This window comes from Xiphophorus hellerii, chromosome 4 (genome assembly GCF_003331165.1).
Source record: "Xiphophorus hellerii strain 12219 chromosome 4, Xiphophorus_hellerii-4.1, whole genome shotgun sequence".
NCBI classification, from domain to species: domain Eukaryota; kingdom Metazoa; phylum Chordata; class Actinopteri; order Cyprinodontiformes; family Poeciliidae; genus Xiphophorus; species Xiphophorus hellerii.
Genome location: NC_045675.1, coordinates 28,953,553 through 28,969,037, shown reverse-complemented (window position 1 = coordinate 28,969,037; position 15,485 = coordinate 28,953,553). Strand labels below are relative to the sequence as shown.

The following is a 15,485-nucleotide window of genomic DNA, read 5'->3' as shown; positions in this document are numbered from 1 at the left end:
CCCCATTTCCTCTGGGTTTGGGTGGAGGCTCTGTGATGCAAATCCAAAAGAATGAAGGCTCTGTTCTTTTCTGCATCACTTTATGGGATTGCGATTCAGTTTTGGTGTGTGTGTGTGTGAATGCGGCGACCGACTGCTTGAGGATGAGCTTGTCCGTTAGTGGAGGAAAGAGGCGACCCTGTTGTGGAGAAGGTCAGAGACGTCTGGGAGGCTACATCAAAGCTCCTCGAATCCCGTGGCTCCGTCTCCTCCTTGTTCACGCTTTCACTTTTTGTTACAAACTTTTTTGTTTTGTTTTGGTAGCATTTTGTGATCATGCCTAGGCCTGATCCACCATAACAGAATTTTGCCGGACGATAAATTGTCCCAGAAATTGTTGCGATAAACCGTGATATTGTTGTTTTTGAGACCATCTTCAAGTAACATGATGGTAATGGCTTTCTCAATGATCAATAAACTTTTATTTCTAATTAGCATTTAACACAGGAACCGGAAGAAATTTTAAGTATTCAAAATAAATGAGCAAAACAACAGAAACGACACATAAAATGTGTTATGAAGTCTGTAGATAAAAGTGTCCTTCAAAATAAGAGCTCAAGTCTCCAGACTCTAGACGTTTTTCATTCAGCTTTTGGTAGCACGAGAGAGAGAGAAGAGAAAAAACCCCTGATAAATCATGCAAATGGAAATTAGTGAGCTCATTTTAATTTGTCATGCGATTAATTGATTTATTGCTTATTGCGACAGACCCACTGGAGACCACTGGACTTGCAGCTCTGAATGGACCACAGCACTATACAGATGTTTATTGGAATTTTGATTTTCCTTCCTCTTTAAAAATTTCAGCCCCTTTTAGAAGTTATGTCATGACAGAAGGTGAAAACGTGTGAGTACTTTTGCAACAATCTATAAGTATGACTTTTCCATTATTTATCTAACCCTAAATGATGAACAAATAAAAAAACATTTTCTATAACAATAGTCATAGCCGTGTTCAGCTTATTTACATTTCATTTAGATATTAAATACTAACATGTGTATAAACAACTCACAAAAAAAGAGAGCTATTTTAAAAGTTCTTTAATAAGACACTTTGTTGACTACATAAAAATTGCATCACTTAATATCCATCCTCCCTGTCTGCCTCCCCCCCTGCTGGGAAGCACATCAGAGTAATCATGTCGCTCCGTGGGGTTTAGATTGAAATTTAACATACGCCACCAGCCGACCAGTGAAACATTTTGTCGCCGTCTGGCGCGCCAGTCCTCTCCGCGCGCAACCCGGGCTTCACTCGGAGTCTCACTCTACCCTAAAATTTCCAATTTGCCGGTGAAAGTGTTCCCAGTTAATTGCGGAAGCGAAGTCAGAGATGAGTCCCGTTAATAACTCGCGCAAATTTTCCTCCCTCAGGAAAAAGACAGAGACAAAAGGGACAAAGACAAAGAAAGCAAGGAGAAGGACAAGAAGGCCGTGAACGGACACCTTTACACGCCAGTCAGCTCGAACCAGTCCCTCCAGTGCTCCCAGTGCAATAAAGCTTTTAATGGCAAAGAGGCGTTCTGTTGTACATGTAAGTACCTTTTTCTGTCTGTTTTGCTGATTTAATGACATCAGCCTTGTGCTGTTTATTACTGGAAATGCAGTCGGCGAGAGATCTTTGATCTGTTCAGGAATCAGATTCTGTTTTCTGAATTAACTGTTTCGACACTAAGAAACCAGTGCGCAGCTGAGTTTTATTTTTTTAAAAACCAGACAAAAGTTATGGGTGTATACAGTAGTGCTTCAGTTCAAAGGTGGGAAAAAAAAAACACCTGCTGAGCAAAACAAAAACCACAAAGGCCTGCTTCACGTTTGTGTTGTGAAAGACTTTTCTGTGGACACAAAACTTAACGCTTTAGGTTAATTAATCTAACGTTATAGTGTACGTGGCATATATCTGGCAAAAAAACAAAAAAACTAACTCTACCTTCAGTTAAACTTGGTGGTGGTGGTAGTGTGATGGTCTGGTGCTGCTTTGCTGCTTCAGGAACCAGAGAACTAACGGTAAAGGAATTAAAGAAATTCAGTTCACTACCACAAAATGTCGAAGGAGAATGTCTAACCATCAGTTTGTGCCGCTGAGCTCAAGCACAGTGGCGTTGCGTAGCAGGAACTTAGTACGAAGCATGGCAACAGACCCGTCTCTTTAATGCTAAAAAACAAAACAAAGTGGAAAAGGTCGGAGTGGCCTAGTCAAAGTCAAACTTGAGTGTAAGTGACGTCTTGATGCACATGCATATATGCCTGAAAACGCTCAAATATTTCTCATTTAAAGCAGTTGTGGAAAGAAGAGAGGGGTGAGAATTCCCTTGTAGTTAATTGAAAGTCGAGACACAAACGCTTGACGGCAACATTTGATCAGTGCAGCTCAGTTTGTCACAACTGATTTTTAAATGAAATTAGCAACAAGTTAGTCGCTGCTGCCCTCTGCTTAGCTGTCTGCACCGTACCGTCATTAAATGTGAAGCAGAGAAAACAGCCGAACAGTGACCCGGTCCTCGCCATTAAATCCTGCCCACAATGCCAAATGACTGATATAACGACGCTATTGCCATCTGTGTTCGTATAGCCGGGCAAAACTATCATCAGCATGAGTAACATGTTGCTCCCTTTGTCTTACGGGGGCCATTCTTAGCATCCTTCTTGCATGTCGTTGTTGTGCTTGGCCAAATCGCTGCTGTAGCTGCACGCTCGTCTCCTGGAGGACTACTTCAGAATCGGCCCCATCAGGGTGTCGGCACAGAAAGCAAAGCCATTTTTAATTTTGCTTTTCACTGGAGAACCAGAAGAGGATGTAGCTTATTGCACAAATGGGGTGGGAGGAGTGTGGTGGGGGGAATGAAAGCAAAAAAGCTCAAAAGGAGAAACGAGCTCTGCGATGGATTACAGCCATCTTCTGAATGGTCACATTTTGCCTCAGATACTCGGCTGACAAGAAACAGCCCTTTTTGTTTTGCAGGCAGTCTGCTGCAGAGCCTTGTGAGGCTGATTTTTTTTTTTTTTTTTTTCAGGCGGTTTATACTCGCAGATGTCTGGCTGGTTTCCATCCAGCAGACAAATACAGTGTTTCTTTGTCTTCTGTTTTCTGGATCTACTTGGACGTCCACATAAAAAAAGAAAAATACCCAATAATGTTGTGAGGTAGAAAAGGAGCAATCAAGTCAGCGTGTGAGCCGGCCACCGATGGCGTCGTTGCCTTTCTTTACATAGGCGTCTTTATTATTTTCTCACCCTCAGTGAGAGCGTTTGTTTACTGATGTAATCTTCAGAGCGGAAACGTTGCACGCGCCCCGGCGAGGATGACGACGCTCCGGCGGGGCGAGTTTGTGGGTTTAGGTTGCGCAACGCCTCTGATAAAGTCTTAAGTGGAAACGCTTCGGTGTGTGAAAATTAGCGGGACTGGCGGACCAATCAGAACCTCGCATGAGTTTCCCAAAGAATACAGGCAAAACTGACTGAACTGGATCAGGTGGTGCTGGCAGGGCTTATTTTAGCAGCCATGAATTATGACTTTTGTTACTAAATGATGGATATGGGAATGTTTACATAATTGAGATTTTCCCATGCAGTGCAGTATACATGTGTGTGCGTCAAAGCCTATCCTTTTTTTTCTTTTTCCAAGAGCAGTATTGCCCCTCAGTTGCATCACACACAGCGCTCCAGTCTGGCTTTCATTAGCGGGCTGGTGGAGTTTCCTGGCTGACTGTGAAAACCAGTCAGAATTTCTTGCTCCCATTTCCCTCCCCCCACCCTTCCCTACACGCACTCACGCACGCACACACCCACACACACATATACCATCACCAAGCTCACTATGTTGCTTTTCTTTCCAGACTGTAATGCATCCGTCCACAAGGGCTGCAGGGACAGCATGCCTGTTTGTGCCAACGTGAAGATGAAGGTAAAACTTTTTGTTCCCTGCCGGTTCTCCTCCACTGACCCTGTAGCGTTCTGTTGTCCTGCAGCCAAAATCAATTTTTTTCTTTTTCCTTTCGTTTCCATGCTTTTATTCCCCCGTTTCTCTGTTTAGTTGCCCAAACAGCAGTTTGCAGTGCCAGATTCCAGCGCTCCGTGCTCTGTTCCTGGCGTTACAATGAGGAACAAAGGTGAGTGTCAAACTAAACTGGACTTGAATGAATAATCATCGCCGTCGGTTATGTTTTTTTTTTTTTTTTTTGCACAGTGCAAAGTTGGCAGAAAATCCTATACGTTTCCAATAAAGGGAAATAACGTAATAGCAGAAGTGAGCTTTAGCACTTTCATTTAGCTCTTCTGTCTGCACTGTGCTTCGGATGTTTCTCACAGACTTCCACAAAAGCGGGATGTGAGCTTTGCACACATTTCTGGGAAATTCTTTCTTCAGATTTTTCTTTCACATTCGTTTTTACTCTTTTGAATGTATGTTTTCTTATGCTGTCTTGACCCCATGCATCTAAATTATAAATGGACACCATGGATGTAGAACTCCCACCTAGTAAATAATAGTAATTTCGTTGTCCTTGTGACAATGACAATAAAGATTTATCTATCTATCTAGTATCTGAGCAAAAATGTCAAACAAAATCTAATCAGATATTCTATGCATTATTGTTTCAACAATTGGTCACAACCATGTTATAATTTAATGTTTGTTTTGTTTTGCTTTTATTGATTATCCATGTCTTTTTATGACTCAAAATATTTCCAAATAGGTGAATTTGTCCTCCTTTTAAGTGAGACAAAAGTTTGCCGTTGGACTTTGTTGTGTTGTGGTGCGAGGTTGAAAACGCAGAGATTAGCCACAGTGACCCGCAGATCAGCTGAGGCTTCGGAGCTTCAGTTCACAATATTCTGTCCACATTTCATGGCACCAAAAGTCTGAATTAGTCCTTGATATTTTGTCACATTACAACATCAAACTTCTCTGTATTTTATTGGGATTTTCTGTCAGTACAAAGTAGTGCAGATTCGTGAAGTGGAAGGAAAATAATTGCTTTTAAAATATTTTCATGCAGAAAAAGAAAGTCAGAAAAGTTTGTGTGTTTGTTCTGATACAACAAGTCAATACCAGTAGGACCACCACCTCATGTAATTGCAAAGTGTTTTCAGATATGTTTATGTCTCCTTTGCACATCTTGGCTGAAATTTGTGTCAGTTCTTTGCAAAATTGCTGAATCTGAGTCAAACTCGATGATATACAGTTTAACGCAATATATTAGAATAAGCTGCAAATGAGGCTCATTCGACAGATTAAAAGTACCTTTTGAAAATAACATTTAGAGAGATGGTGAACATATTAATATCTTCATTAGGTCTACATTTCTGTATAGAAAAGGGTTTATTTTTGTTGGTCTGATTTAACTTTCAGACAATTATGATGCTTAACAATGGCAGTGAGGTATTGTTTTCCCAACTGGGACCAGCTGATTAGCATCTAAAAAGCTCAAATAAGACCTGAACTTTGACCCCAAATCTCTGAGCAGTTGAAAAGGGAGGCTTCGTGGATGCAGAGAGAGAAGGAGGAAGTTTAAACCATCTCTGACCCACACAGCAAATGAAAGTCTTTATTCAGAGGCTTCCTCAGAATCGTTGCAAGGCTGACCGCTACCAGAGCTCCTTCCTGCCCGCAGCATCACCATCCACAGCGACTCTCTGTAGATTCTCGGATGATACGAGTTACGACGGCGTTTCATTTCCCTTTGGGATTTTTTAAAAATCAGACGAATTGAATATCAAGTGTTTCACTTAGGGACAAAATTACTGAAATAAATGGACGTTTCACTAGTATTCTAATTAATTCGTTACGGCTGAATTTTTTTTGTGTTGAATTGCTTCTTAAGAATAAGAACATGCTTGACCTGTCAGCTTTTTAACAAGGCACTTCCTTTGTAAACAACATTGGCTGAGTCACCGCCCACACTTCTTGAACCTCTTAACCGAGAATGTTAAGATTTTGTGTGTGTGTGTGTGTGTGTGTTTGTTGCCTCTTTTTCTAACAGCTGTGAGCTGCAACGTTGCAGCAGTAGGAAGTGTGCCTACTGCATGCACGTTATAAAAACAAAGTCAAAGATCAAAGATGCAGTGAGATGTGAACGATGAGTTTAGAACAATTTTTATAAAGCCGCTTCAGGTAAAGGACTGCTCCAAGTTACTCCTCGAGTCTATTAAGGTTTACCTCAACAGCACAATAACACAATGCAGAGACAACAGTCTTAATGAGAGAGCACAACGGTAAAAATGGCATTTTATAAAAAGTTTTAATTGAGGCAAAACAAAAAAAATAAAAGAAACCACAAAAGAAAGTAAAATCAAAACCCTCCTGTCCCATAAATTGAGAATAAAAATGAAGGTTTTTGTGCACAAATGTATTAGACGCTGTTTCAGTTTTGTCGGGGTCTAACTGTGATTGTGACGGTTTCTCCTCCAGCTGGTGGGACGAGGGACCGTCCCAGGTCAGCCATCTTGAGTCCCGAAGACAATCTTCCCCTGATGGTCCCAGGATCACGGAGACACACCAGCATCATGACGTTCCCTGGAAACAATCTGTCAAAGAGCCTCTCGATTAGCAACATCGCAGGGTGAGCCGCTGTCCGTCGTCTGAAGGAAATATCAACATTTAGGCAGAATGGTGATGCAGATCTACTTTTTGGGTTTTTTTCTTCCTAATCTTTGATCATTTCCTCTTTCAGCCCATTTGATGACATCCCCATCAAAGGCCTGCGCTACCTTTCTCAGTCCACAGACTCACTCAACAGAACCAACCAGGTCACAGAATCCATGGAGTCGCTCACTGATGAAGGTCAACACACACACACCCCTACACGCACACACACACACCCACACACCTTTTTTTCTTCCTTTCTAATCTTTCCAAAATAAACAAGCGTAATTAAGCCCAACATTTTGACATAAACCAGATTCAGGGGAGGGGTGCTGAATGTGTAAACTGTACTTCATATTACCATATTTTCCGGACTATAAAGTCGCACTTTTTTTCATAGTTTGTCGAGTCTTGCATCTCGTAGTCAGGAGCAACTTACATATGTTTTTTTTTTTTTTGTCTTTATGTCACTTTTTTTGACTAAAGCAACTTATAATCCGGAGCGACGTACAGTACGCAAAATGCGGTAGCTATTTCTGGACCACGACACACACAGTGGCACATTTTTTGCTAGTGTATGTGCATTAAATGATCAAAAATCTAAAAACCGAGTTTAGATACATTAAATTGATTTCTTTCTCACTAGTGCAATTAGTTTTGCTTTTTTTTTGTATCCCACTTTATCAGGCTTAAAACAACAGAGTTAACTTAACGAGACAGCACGTCACATTTATCCACATTGTAGAGATTAGCGGGAGCTTTTTCTTAAAAGGAGCGTCCCATTTATCTGTGGCACACTTTAACCACCACCTGAATGAAGTACCAAGGGAGCAAGTAAGACTAGGGGTTCCCCTTTTGTTTGTCTGAACATCCTGAAGCTCCTTAGTTTGGATAATATCTGAAGAATTGAGGTCAACACTTCAGACTTATCACTGTATTTTCTTTATAACTTCTATTTTTTATACTTCTATTATATTTGCATTTTATGAGGAGGCAGTGTTAGAATTTGTCACATAAAATACAGTGAAGTTAATGCTTTTTTGCTTGTGTGATTTACATCGACTTAAATGGAAGAAAAATTCTCATATTATTATGTCTGAATAACTTAAACTTTAGTCTTGTTAGCGATCAGTAGAAGGCGTGAAAGGAAACGTCGTGAACGGAAGCTGTGCTCCTCGTTCAGGGACGGAGATGATGGACGCGCAGCTTCTGGGGGAGTTCGAGGCGAACGCCAAAGAGTTCGAAGCAGACTCGTGGAGTCTGTGCGTGGAGCAGCAGTACCTGCAGCAGCAGAACAAAGAGCTGGTCAAGAGACAAGACGTCATCTACGGTACGACCAAAAAATAGCAAAAACAATCAAACTCGTATAACACATCAGGGGTTCCTCTAGGATTTTTGAAATAATCAAGTAATCAATTATCCGTGACACGACGGTCATTCCAAACTGAATGTTTTTTGAAAAGCATTTTATTCACTATATTCATGCTGTGCAATTGAAATTACAACTCTGTTGTAGTAATCTAGTGGTACAGTTTGCAGCCTGACTGAGAGCATTTTAGCTCTAACGCCCTGTTGTTTGGAAAATCAGTCTGAGGGGCCCATTTAGGCTGAGGAGCATAATAATTAGGAAATGGTAGATTCATGTCAGTCACCAGTATCACACCAGGAACACTGGAAATATTTAAATGTCACACGTGTCTCATTACAGATCAGTATCGTTTCTATGTTCCTCAGAACTTGAGGGAGCTGTGTAACCATGAATTACATTGAGCATCTTCTTCATCTAACATTACATCAAAGTCTTCCTCAGATCTCTTCCTCTTCTCCTGAAGATATTACAATATCCTCATCTGGATCCTCAGCGACGAGTCTCAATGGAAAACTTACCCGACTTTAAGCTTTGTCGTGCTGTTCAAAACTTTTCTGAAACATTATTCATGAAGACCAAACTATATTAATCAAATGTTGTTCGTTTGCTGCAGGGTCGTTTTCACAGGGTTGCATTAAAAATACGTTCAGCTTAATCTTACTTGAGTACCTTTATTTCTCCTTTTCTCTCCCTCTACTTTGGACAGTTACATTGGGTTTCACTTAGGGTTGACAAATGCAAGACATGTTTTTTTTTTTTTTTTTCCAGGAAGTCACATACGCCTGAGCATCAAGAATGTCTTGTTTTACTTTCCGCAGAGCTGATGCAGACCGAGATGCATCACATCCGGACGTTGCGCATCATGTCGGAGGTATACAGCAAAGGCCTGCAGAAGGAGGTCCCGCTGGAGCAGCACACGGCGGAGAAGATGTTTCCGGCGCTGGACGACCTCCTGGACCTTCACTCGCAGCTCCTCCAGCGCCTCCTGGACCGAAAGAAGGAGAGCCAGCTGGAGGGGGGAGGCTCGGAGGGCGGCTTCGTCATCAACAGGATAGGAGACATTCTGGTCAGCCAGGTCAGAGCAGCCACGGTTTACACCTGATTTTGCACTGAGTCGAATGAAGTTTTAAAGCTTCAATTCCTTTTTTTTCATTATTATTTTCCATGTCACTGTGAGTTTTGCATATTCATTTTTTTATCCCTCTTTGCTCTTAGTTCTCGGGATCCAACGGCGAAAGTATGAAGAGGGTTTATGGGAAATTCTGCAGCCGCCACAACGAAGCCGTCAACGTCTACAAGGACCTCATGAACAAAAACAAAAACTTTAAAACCTTCATCAAAGTGAGGATGAGAGTTTTCTCAAGCTGACGATGCGTTTCATTTGAATCTATCTGCTAATTTGCAGCCTCTCTCTCCGTCTCTGTTGGTTTTGTGAAGCCCTGTCACTAGTTGTGTGAGCACGCTTCTCTAAAAGCACCTCCTGTTCTTTGTTTTCTCCCAGAAAAAGAGAAGTAGCAGCACTGTGCGGAGGCTTGACGTCCCAGAATGCATCCTGCTGGTGACCCAGCGGATCACAAAGTACCCTGTGCTGATTCAGAGAATGCTGTCGCACACGAAAGGTGGGTTAAATGTCAGCCTCGTTTAACCGTCGTTACATTATTTCTTATTGGTGTGTGTGAAACAGCAGGAGAATCTAAAGTCACCCATTTAAATATAGAGATGCATTGATCAACAATCTTCCTGAGAGATTCAGATTAAAACGCTTAATGGATTTTGAAAAGTAACAGATTTAAAAGAGGTAGCTCACCAGTGATTTGTGAAAGCATAACCGTTGCTATTTTTGGTCAAATTTGTATGCATTAGCCTAGATACTGTTGGTTGACATGGCACAAAGATGGCTAAAGTTCTTAGTTTTATTGCATGTAACAAAATGGACGTCAACACTTTCAGTATTTAACTTGCCAGCCACTGATCAGAACTGATGAAGGGGAAAAAACGTGGAACAAGTAAAATGTCAAAGACAAAAATAAAATAATTAAGAAGAAAATGAAAACAATAAAACCAAAACTTTTATCTCCAGTTCGAAAAATGAGTAGGAAGAAGACAAAGCTTACTAAATAGCCTCATCCAAATATATACACATTTTCACATCTAATCGATTAATTGATCGATGGATCTCGCATATTTTTTGCTTTTACGTCGTGCCTTGGATTTTTCTTTAATTATATTTTTTAAAGTTTTGATCATGATCAGTGGTGCTGCCACCACTGTGTCCATGATGGATGAGAAAAGATGCTGGTTACAGGAAGGTTGAATAATAGGTCGATATAACATGTCAAAGCAGGTATGCTAAATATTTTTGATGAGGTTTCTTTTAAGCACATTAATATAGATATTTATTTAATCCCACACAAGCTTCGCCTGAATTGTCATAAATGTTATTATTAGAAACTTTGCACGATTACAGTCTTCTGTCTTTTTACTGTGCACCAGTGTGTCACCTGGTTTAGGAAATGAACAGAAAGGAGCTTTTTTTTTGTTTGTTTTTTTTTTTGTTAATGTGATTTACATGAGCTCATTTATTCTGCAAGGGGGAAAAAGGCAGTAGTTGTTTGTTTGCTGTTTTTCGAGTGGTGGATCAAGCAGAACTCTGAAGAGCCGAAACATTTCGCACCGTATTTCTATCTGATTTAAACGAGTTCTCGTCAGTCGGCCTCCTACTGTGTACATTCTCCCTAATCCTTCCCTGGAGCCTCTTTACGGTTCCATGTGGGATGGTGGAGCTCTGACTTAATCCCCAAGGTGATTTAAGTCGACTCCGGGGTTTTTTTTGCTTCCTTTTTTTTTGACAACTCTTGTATATATTGAAAAGAAGCAGCAGAGTATCCTCGAAGATTATTTTATTTTCCCTCTGCTTTGGAGCCGCAAGTACAAAAAAAAAAAAAAAAAAAACAGCAGGAGAAAAATCTCCTAAACATAGGTCAAGTTGTTACTTATTGTGTCCAAAGCTATGAGCTCAAAGGAGAGCGCACAATGTTGCAAATGTTGACTTTGGATTTTTTTTTTTTTTTTATTCCTCATTATGCAGAAATATAACAACTTCACAAACTGTAAGGTGAAAGTGCAGATAACACCAGGAGCTCGCATAAGTATTTATACCAGTTGAACATGTTTATAATGTTTTCACATTGAAGCAAATTATGTTGGGATTTTCGGTAACAGTTAATATGAAGGGGTGAGCAAAAGACTGACATGACACTGTCGTAAACACGACATAACACCTGTTATAAACATGAATCCGTCTTCTTTAATGTTTATGACTGTTTTCATGAAGTGACATTCGGTCAATGATGACACTTTTAATGAATGCAAAGATGCGTTAAAGTGTCATTTACAGAATGATGCTAAATTGAATGGACTTTTAATGCAACTTTGCATTGTTCTGTCAATAATGACACTTTTAGTCGTCAAAGACGCATCACTGTAAATTCCACTAAAAGCTGAAGTGAGGTCTGAACACCTTGGCCGCCTCCCCTCCGCAGACACGGACGAGGACTATGTTGACCTGAGCGAGACCATCCGGTTGGTGAAGGAGGTGATCGCCGCCGTCGACAGCAAGGTGAACGAGCACGAAAAGAAGCGGCGCCTGAAGGAGTTCCACAGCCGCATGGACAGCAAGTCCATCATGATCCTGAAAAGCGGCCAGTTCTTCGCCAGGGAGGACCTGCTGAGGCGGAAGCTGATCCACGACGGAGCGCTGCAGCTGAAGAACACACAGGGAAGGCTAAAAGGTGAGCGTACAGACAGTCATCTACTTTTTTCTTTTGTTGTTGTGTCGTCGCCAACAAAATATGTGAGCGGTTTATGGTCTTCCAGACGTTCAAGCTCTCCTGCTATCGGACGTCTTGGTCTTCCTTCAAGAGAAGGACCAGAAATACGTCTTTGCCATGCTGGTAGGTTCTTACTGTCACCTTCTTGCATCTTTTTTTCTTCTTTTCTTTCTCCCATCCTCTCCCCGCTCTCCCTCCAGTGATAAACATCAGATGCTGTCACACTTTCTCCACGCCGTGTTCTTGCTGTTAGCAGTAGCTGCCCCTGTTTATTTCTCCCAGCGAGCAGAGGAGCGGCCGCCTCCCGCTCGCACGCTAGCTTGAACCTCATAAAGCCGAGCTCCTGACCCAGCTGCGTTAAATCATTTGGGATTTTCAGCTGGGGCTCGTCCCATGTTTACAGGACTCCCAGCTTCATGCTGTGGCACATGCTTTTCTGTTGCACATTAGAGGGATGAAAACAGACGGAGCCCGCGGCTGGATAATCGCATCCGTCGGTAAAGCTTGGGAGAGGTGGAGTCGGGTGGGGGGGGCTGATGGCGCTGAGAGGGGAACATCCTGAATAAGTGGCAGAACGGATTGAAGAATTAGGAGCGGACGACAGGATATAAACACCGTTGAACTGTTTTAAAAAGTTGATAAGAATCACAGAGTGAAGGTAATTAATCCTGGAAGTCTTTCCACACTTAAACAACCTAAAAGTTTTACGTGATTCTGCAAACAGGAAGATTCTCTGAAGTTTTAGACTAAAGCAAGTGTTAACTCAGTCATCTGTGTTTAAACAATGCATGTTTTTTATCTACTAAACAAGAAAGACCTCCGATTGACCAACTCGTAAAGTTAGCAGTGGTTAATCGCAGCTTTTATACTTTTAACAGAGCACAGTGCACTAGAGCTTAAAAGATTAATCAGATTAATCGTGACTAATCAATTACTCAAATAATCGTCAACTAATTTAGTAATCAATTAAGCATTAGAATGAACACTCAACATCATTAACTCTTATGTATCTTTTTCTCTAATCTATCTATGTCTCCATCTATGGACAACTCTGGAATAAATGAAGAGCCCGCTGCACTGAACCCCATTGAATACCTTGTTGTTATTCCACCAAATATTAATTTCTGAACTCTTCCTGAGTTAAAACATTGTAACAACAGTATTGTTGTTTCTAACTTTTTCTTTGCATTATCTGAGGTCTGAAAGCACTGCATGTTTTTGGCTATTTTGACCATTTCTCATTTTCTGCAAATAAATATAACATTTTTGATTGGAATTTCAGAGACATGTTGTCAGTAGTTCATAGAATAAAGATGTCCATTTTCCTCAAACAAGAACTGATCAGTTATATATAGTATATATATATACTCTTGACCTTTTTTCTTCCTCTTTGCTTCACTTGTTTTTCCTGTACAAATAATTAACCCCCTCCCCTATTGTCTTTCCTTGGTGCTTTTTGCATCCTCTCTCCCTTGACCCTCCCACTCCCTCCTCTCTTTCTCCCCCCCCCCCACTCTCCTCCCACGCTGGCTTCATCAAACCCTCCCTGTTTTTTTTTTCTTTCTCTTTTTCTCATCCTCCCTTGTCTCCCCGAAGGACCAGCGCTCCACGGTCATCTCCCTCCAGAAGCTGATCGTCCGGGAAGTCGCCAACAAGGAGCGCGGCCTCTTCCTCATCACGGCGGGCACAGAGAAGCCGGAGATGATGGAGGTCCTGGCCAGCTCCAAGGAGGAACGCAACACCTGGATGCAGCTCATCCAGACCGCCATGCAGTCCATGTGAGTGGGATTCATTTAGATTTCTGCTGTGGCTTGTTCTTATTTATTTCTTTATTTTTTTTTGTATCCCACCATCCAACTTCTATTTAAAGCTTCTCTTCTCAAAATATATCTTAATCTTCTCTTTATACTCCTACTTGTAACTCTGCTGTGAACAAGCTCAGGTTTGCCCTCTCCTCTGCGGTATAAAGCCAGGGTGAGAATTTTTTCCAGTTTTTTTTTGTGTGCTTTTTTTCATGATAATGCACGCGAAGTTGGGACAAAGCACTGTGCTGCCAGGAGGATTAGCTGCTCTCTACCTGGGGATGGGATGTACTTCGGGTCCATCTAATGCTGGACTGGCTGCGAGGGCAAGCTCGCTTATAAGCAGAGGATTATTCGAATGCAGCCAGTGGAGGGGGGTATTTGGGGGAGGGCTGTGAAAGGGGGGGAGAAGAAATAAGAGATTTAGCACTCCGTCTCACTCCCCTCCCGGTCCCGACTTCTGTCGGAATACAAAACTGAAATCAAGCCATTGGCAGGAGATGAGAACAAAACCTGATGAGCGCGCCCGTCTTCTCTCTGAGTTATGCATATGAATGGGCTCTCCACGAGATAAGGCTGGAGCTCTTTTTTTTTTTTTTTTTTGTAAATCCTCCGTGGGAGGAAAAGAAGTTTGGAAAATGTCGTAAATGAGAGGGAAGTTATTAAGTAATTTTTCAGAGGTGAAGTCGGTGGGTTTTAGTTCTGTTTTTAACGAGTGTTTGAATGTTTTACCTGAAATTTTACTTTCACGTTAAATAGATAATAATTAAACAAGTGTCCTTTTTCGGATTTTAATCTTTTGTTTTTCTTTTTACTTTCTGCGTCCACGCAGGGACAAAGACGAGGACGAGGGGATCCCCAGTGAGACGGAAGACGACAAAAGACAATTAGAGAGCAAAGCCAAAGAGATGAGAGGTGAGAAGAGACACGTCAGACGTTCTTCTTTTGTGAAAGGAAAAATGCTTTATTTTTTTTTGTTTTTTCTCCCCCACTTCCACCTTCAAACACTCTTTGTCTGTTTCCACCGGGCAGATATGTTGAAGCAGAAAGATACAGAGATTATGTCTCTGCTGGAGGAGAAGGTGCGGCTCTTCAGGGAGATGTGGGAGGGCCTGAGCCCAGGCGAGGAGGCCTGCAGGCAGGTCGAGCCTTTCTTCAGGTCAGCCTGCAGCCAGGAGCCGCCTCAGGGGGCGTCCATCATGAAAGACGCCCTGCAGGAAGGTGAGGCGGAAAGGAAGGGGTTTTTCGTTGGTAAAAATGCATCTTTCATTTGGCGTTCTCGGCTCTGAAGCAGTGCAGACGTGAGGAAGACAGACAAGCTCGGCTCCCAGCCCTTGGATCTTCTTGTAGATGAGCAACGTTGTTATTAAATTTAGACTAGGGGGTTTTGTAAGGTGTTTTTGAATTTTGATAATCTCCCACTATTTTCATGTGTGTTCAAGCTACCATGTGTTTATGTGGACAAATAGTTTAGCAACAATGTATCTCGTGATCTATTTCAGGCTACGTTCATGCAGGAGGTGAATGTGACCCAAATCTGCTTTATTTCCGTTTTATTTGCTCATGAGTTCATAATTATGAAAGACGTTTATCACTGAATCACATGATCACATCACAACCCCACCCCTCTTGGTCCCGACTACACATCCAAGCACTTCTACTTCTACAGAAGTTGCAGTCAATGCTCCACAAAATATTCTTGTTTTTAGCTGAGAGTTCAATAGCTTCCTTCATCTTGTTCTTGTCGGTTTGCTGAATGAACGTTAAAATTCATCCATAAACGGCTCGATCCACTATTACTTCTGCAAACAGAGCGCCGCTGTGTTACGTCAACGTTCTTCTTCTGCGCAAGCCGGTCGCTTTGG

At 41.8% G+C, this 15,485-nt stretch overlaps 1 protein-coding gene across 5 annotated transcripts in view; it reads left to right on the top strand.

The window, feature by feature from the left end:
• akap13 (A-kinase anchoring protein 13) overlaps window positions 1-15,485 on the top strand; it is a 135,020-nt gene that overhangs the window by 103,924 nt on the left and 15,611 nt on the right. For all 5 annotated transcript variants that reach the window (XM_032559928.1, XM_032559927.1, XM_032559925.1 and 2 more), the window contains 14 exons: window positions 1,411-1,570; window positions 3,873-3,940; window positions 4,070-4,145; window positions 6,446-6,596; window positions 6,708-6,817; window positions 7,803-7,949; window positions 8,807-9,063; window positions 9,204-9,329; window positions 9,490-9,607; window positions 11,531-11,779; window positions 11,865-11,941; window positions 13,415-13,596; window positions 14,453-14,535; window positions 14,653-14,841. In XM_032559928.1, the coding sequence (XP_032415819.1) occupies window positions 1,411-1,570; window positions 3,873-3,940; window positions 4,070-4,145; window positions 6,446-6,596; window positions 6,708-6,817; window positions 7,803-7,949; window positions 8,807-9,063; window positions 9,204-9,329; window positions 9,490-9,607; window positions 11,531-11,779; window positions 11,865-11,941; window positions 13,415-13,596; window positions 14,453-14,535; window positions 14,653-14,841 (1,993 nt within the window). The remainder of the gene's footprint in view (window positions 1-1,410; window positions 1,571-3,872; window positions 3,941-4,069; window positions 4,146-6,445; window positions 6,597-6,707; window positions 6,818-7,802; window positions 7,950-8,806; window positions 9,064-9,203; window positions 9,330-9,489; window positions 9,608-11,530; window positions 11,780-11,864; window positions 11,942-13,414; window positions 13,597-14,452; window positions 14,536-14,652; window positions 14,842-15,485) is intronic.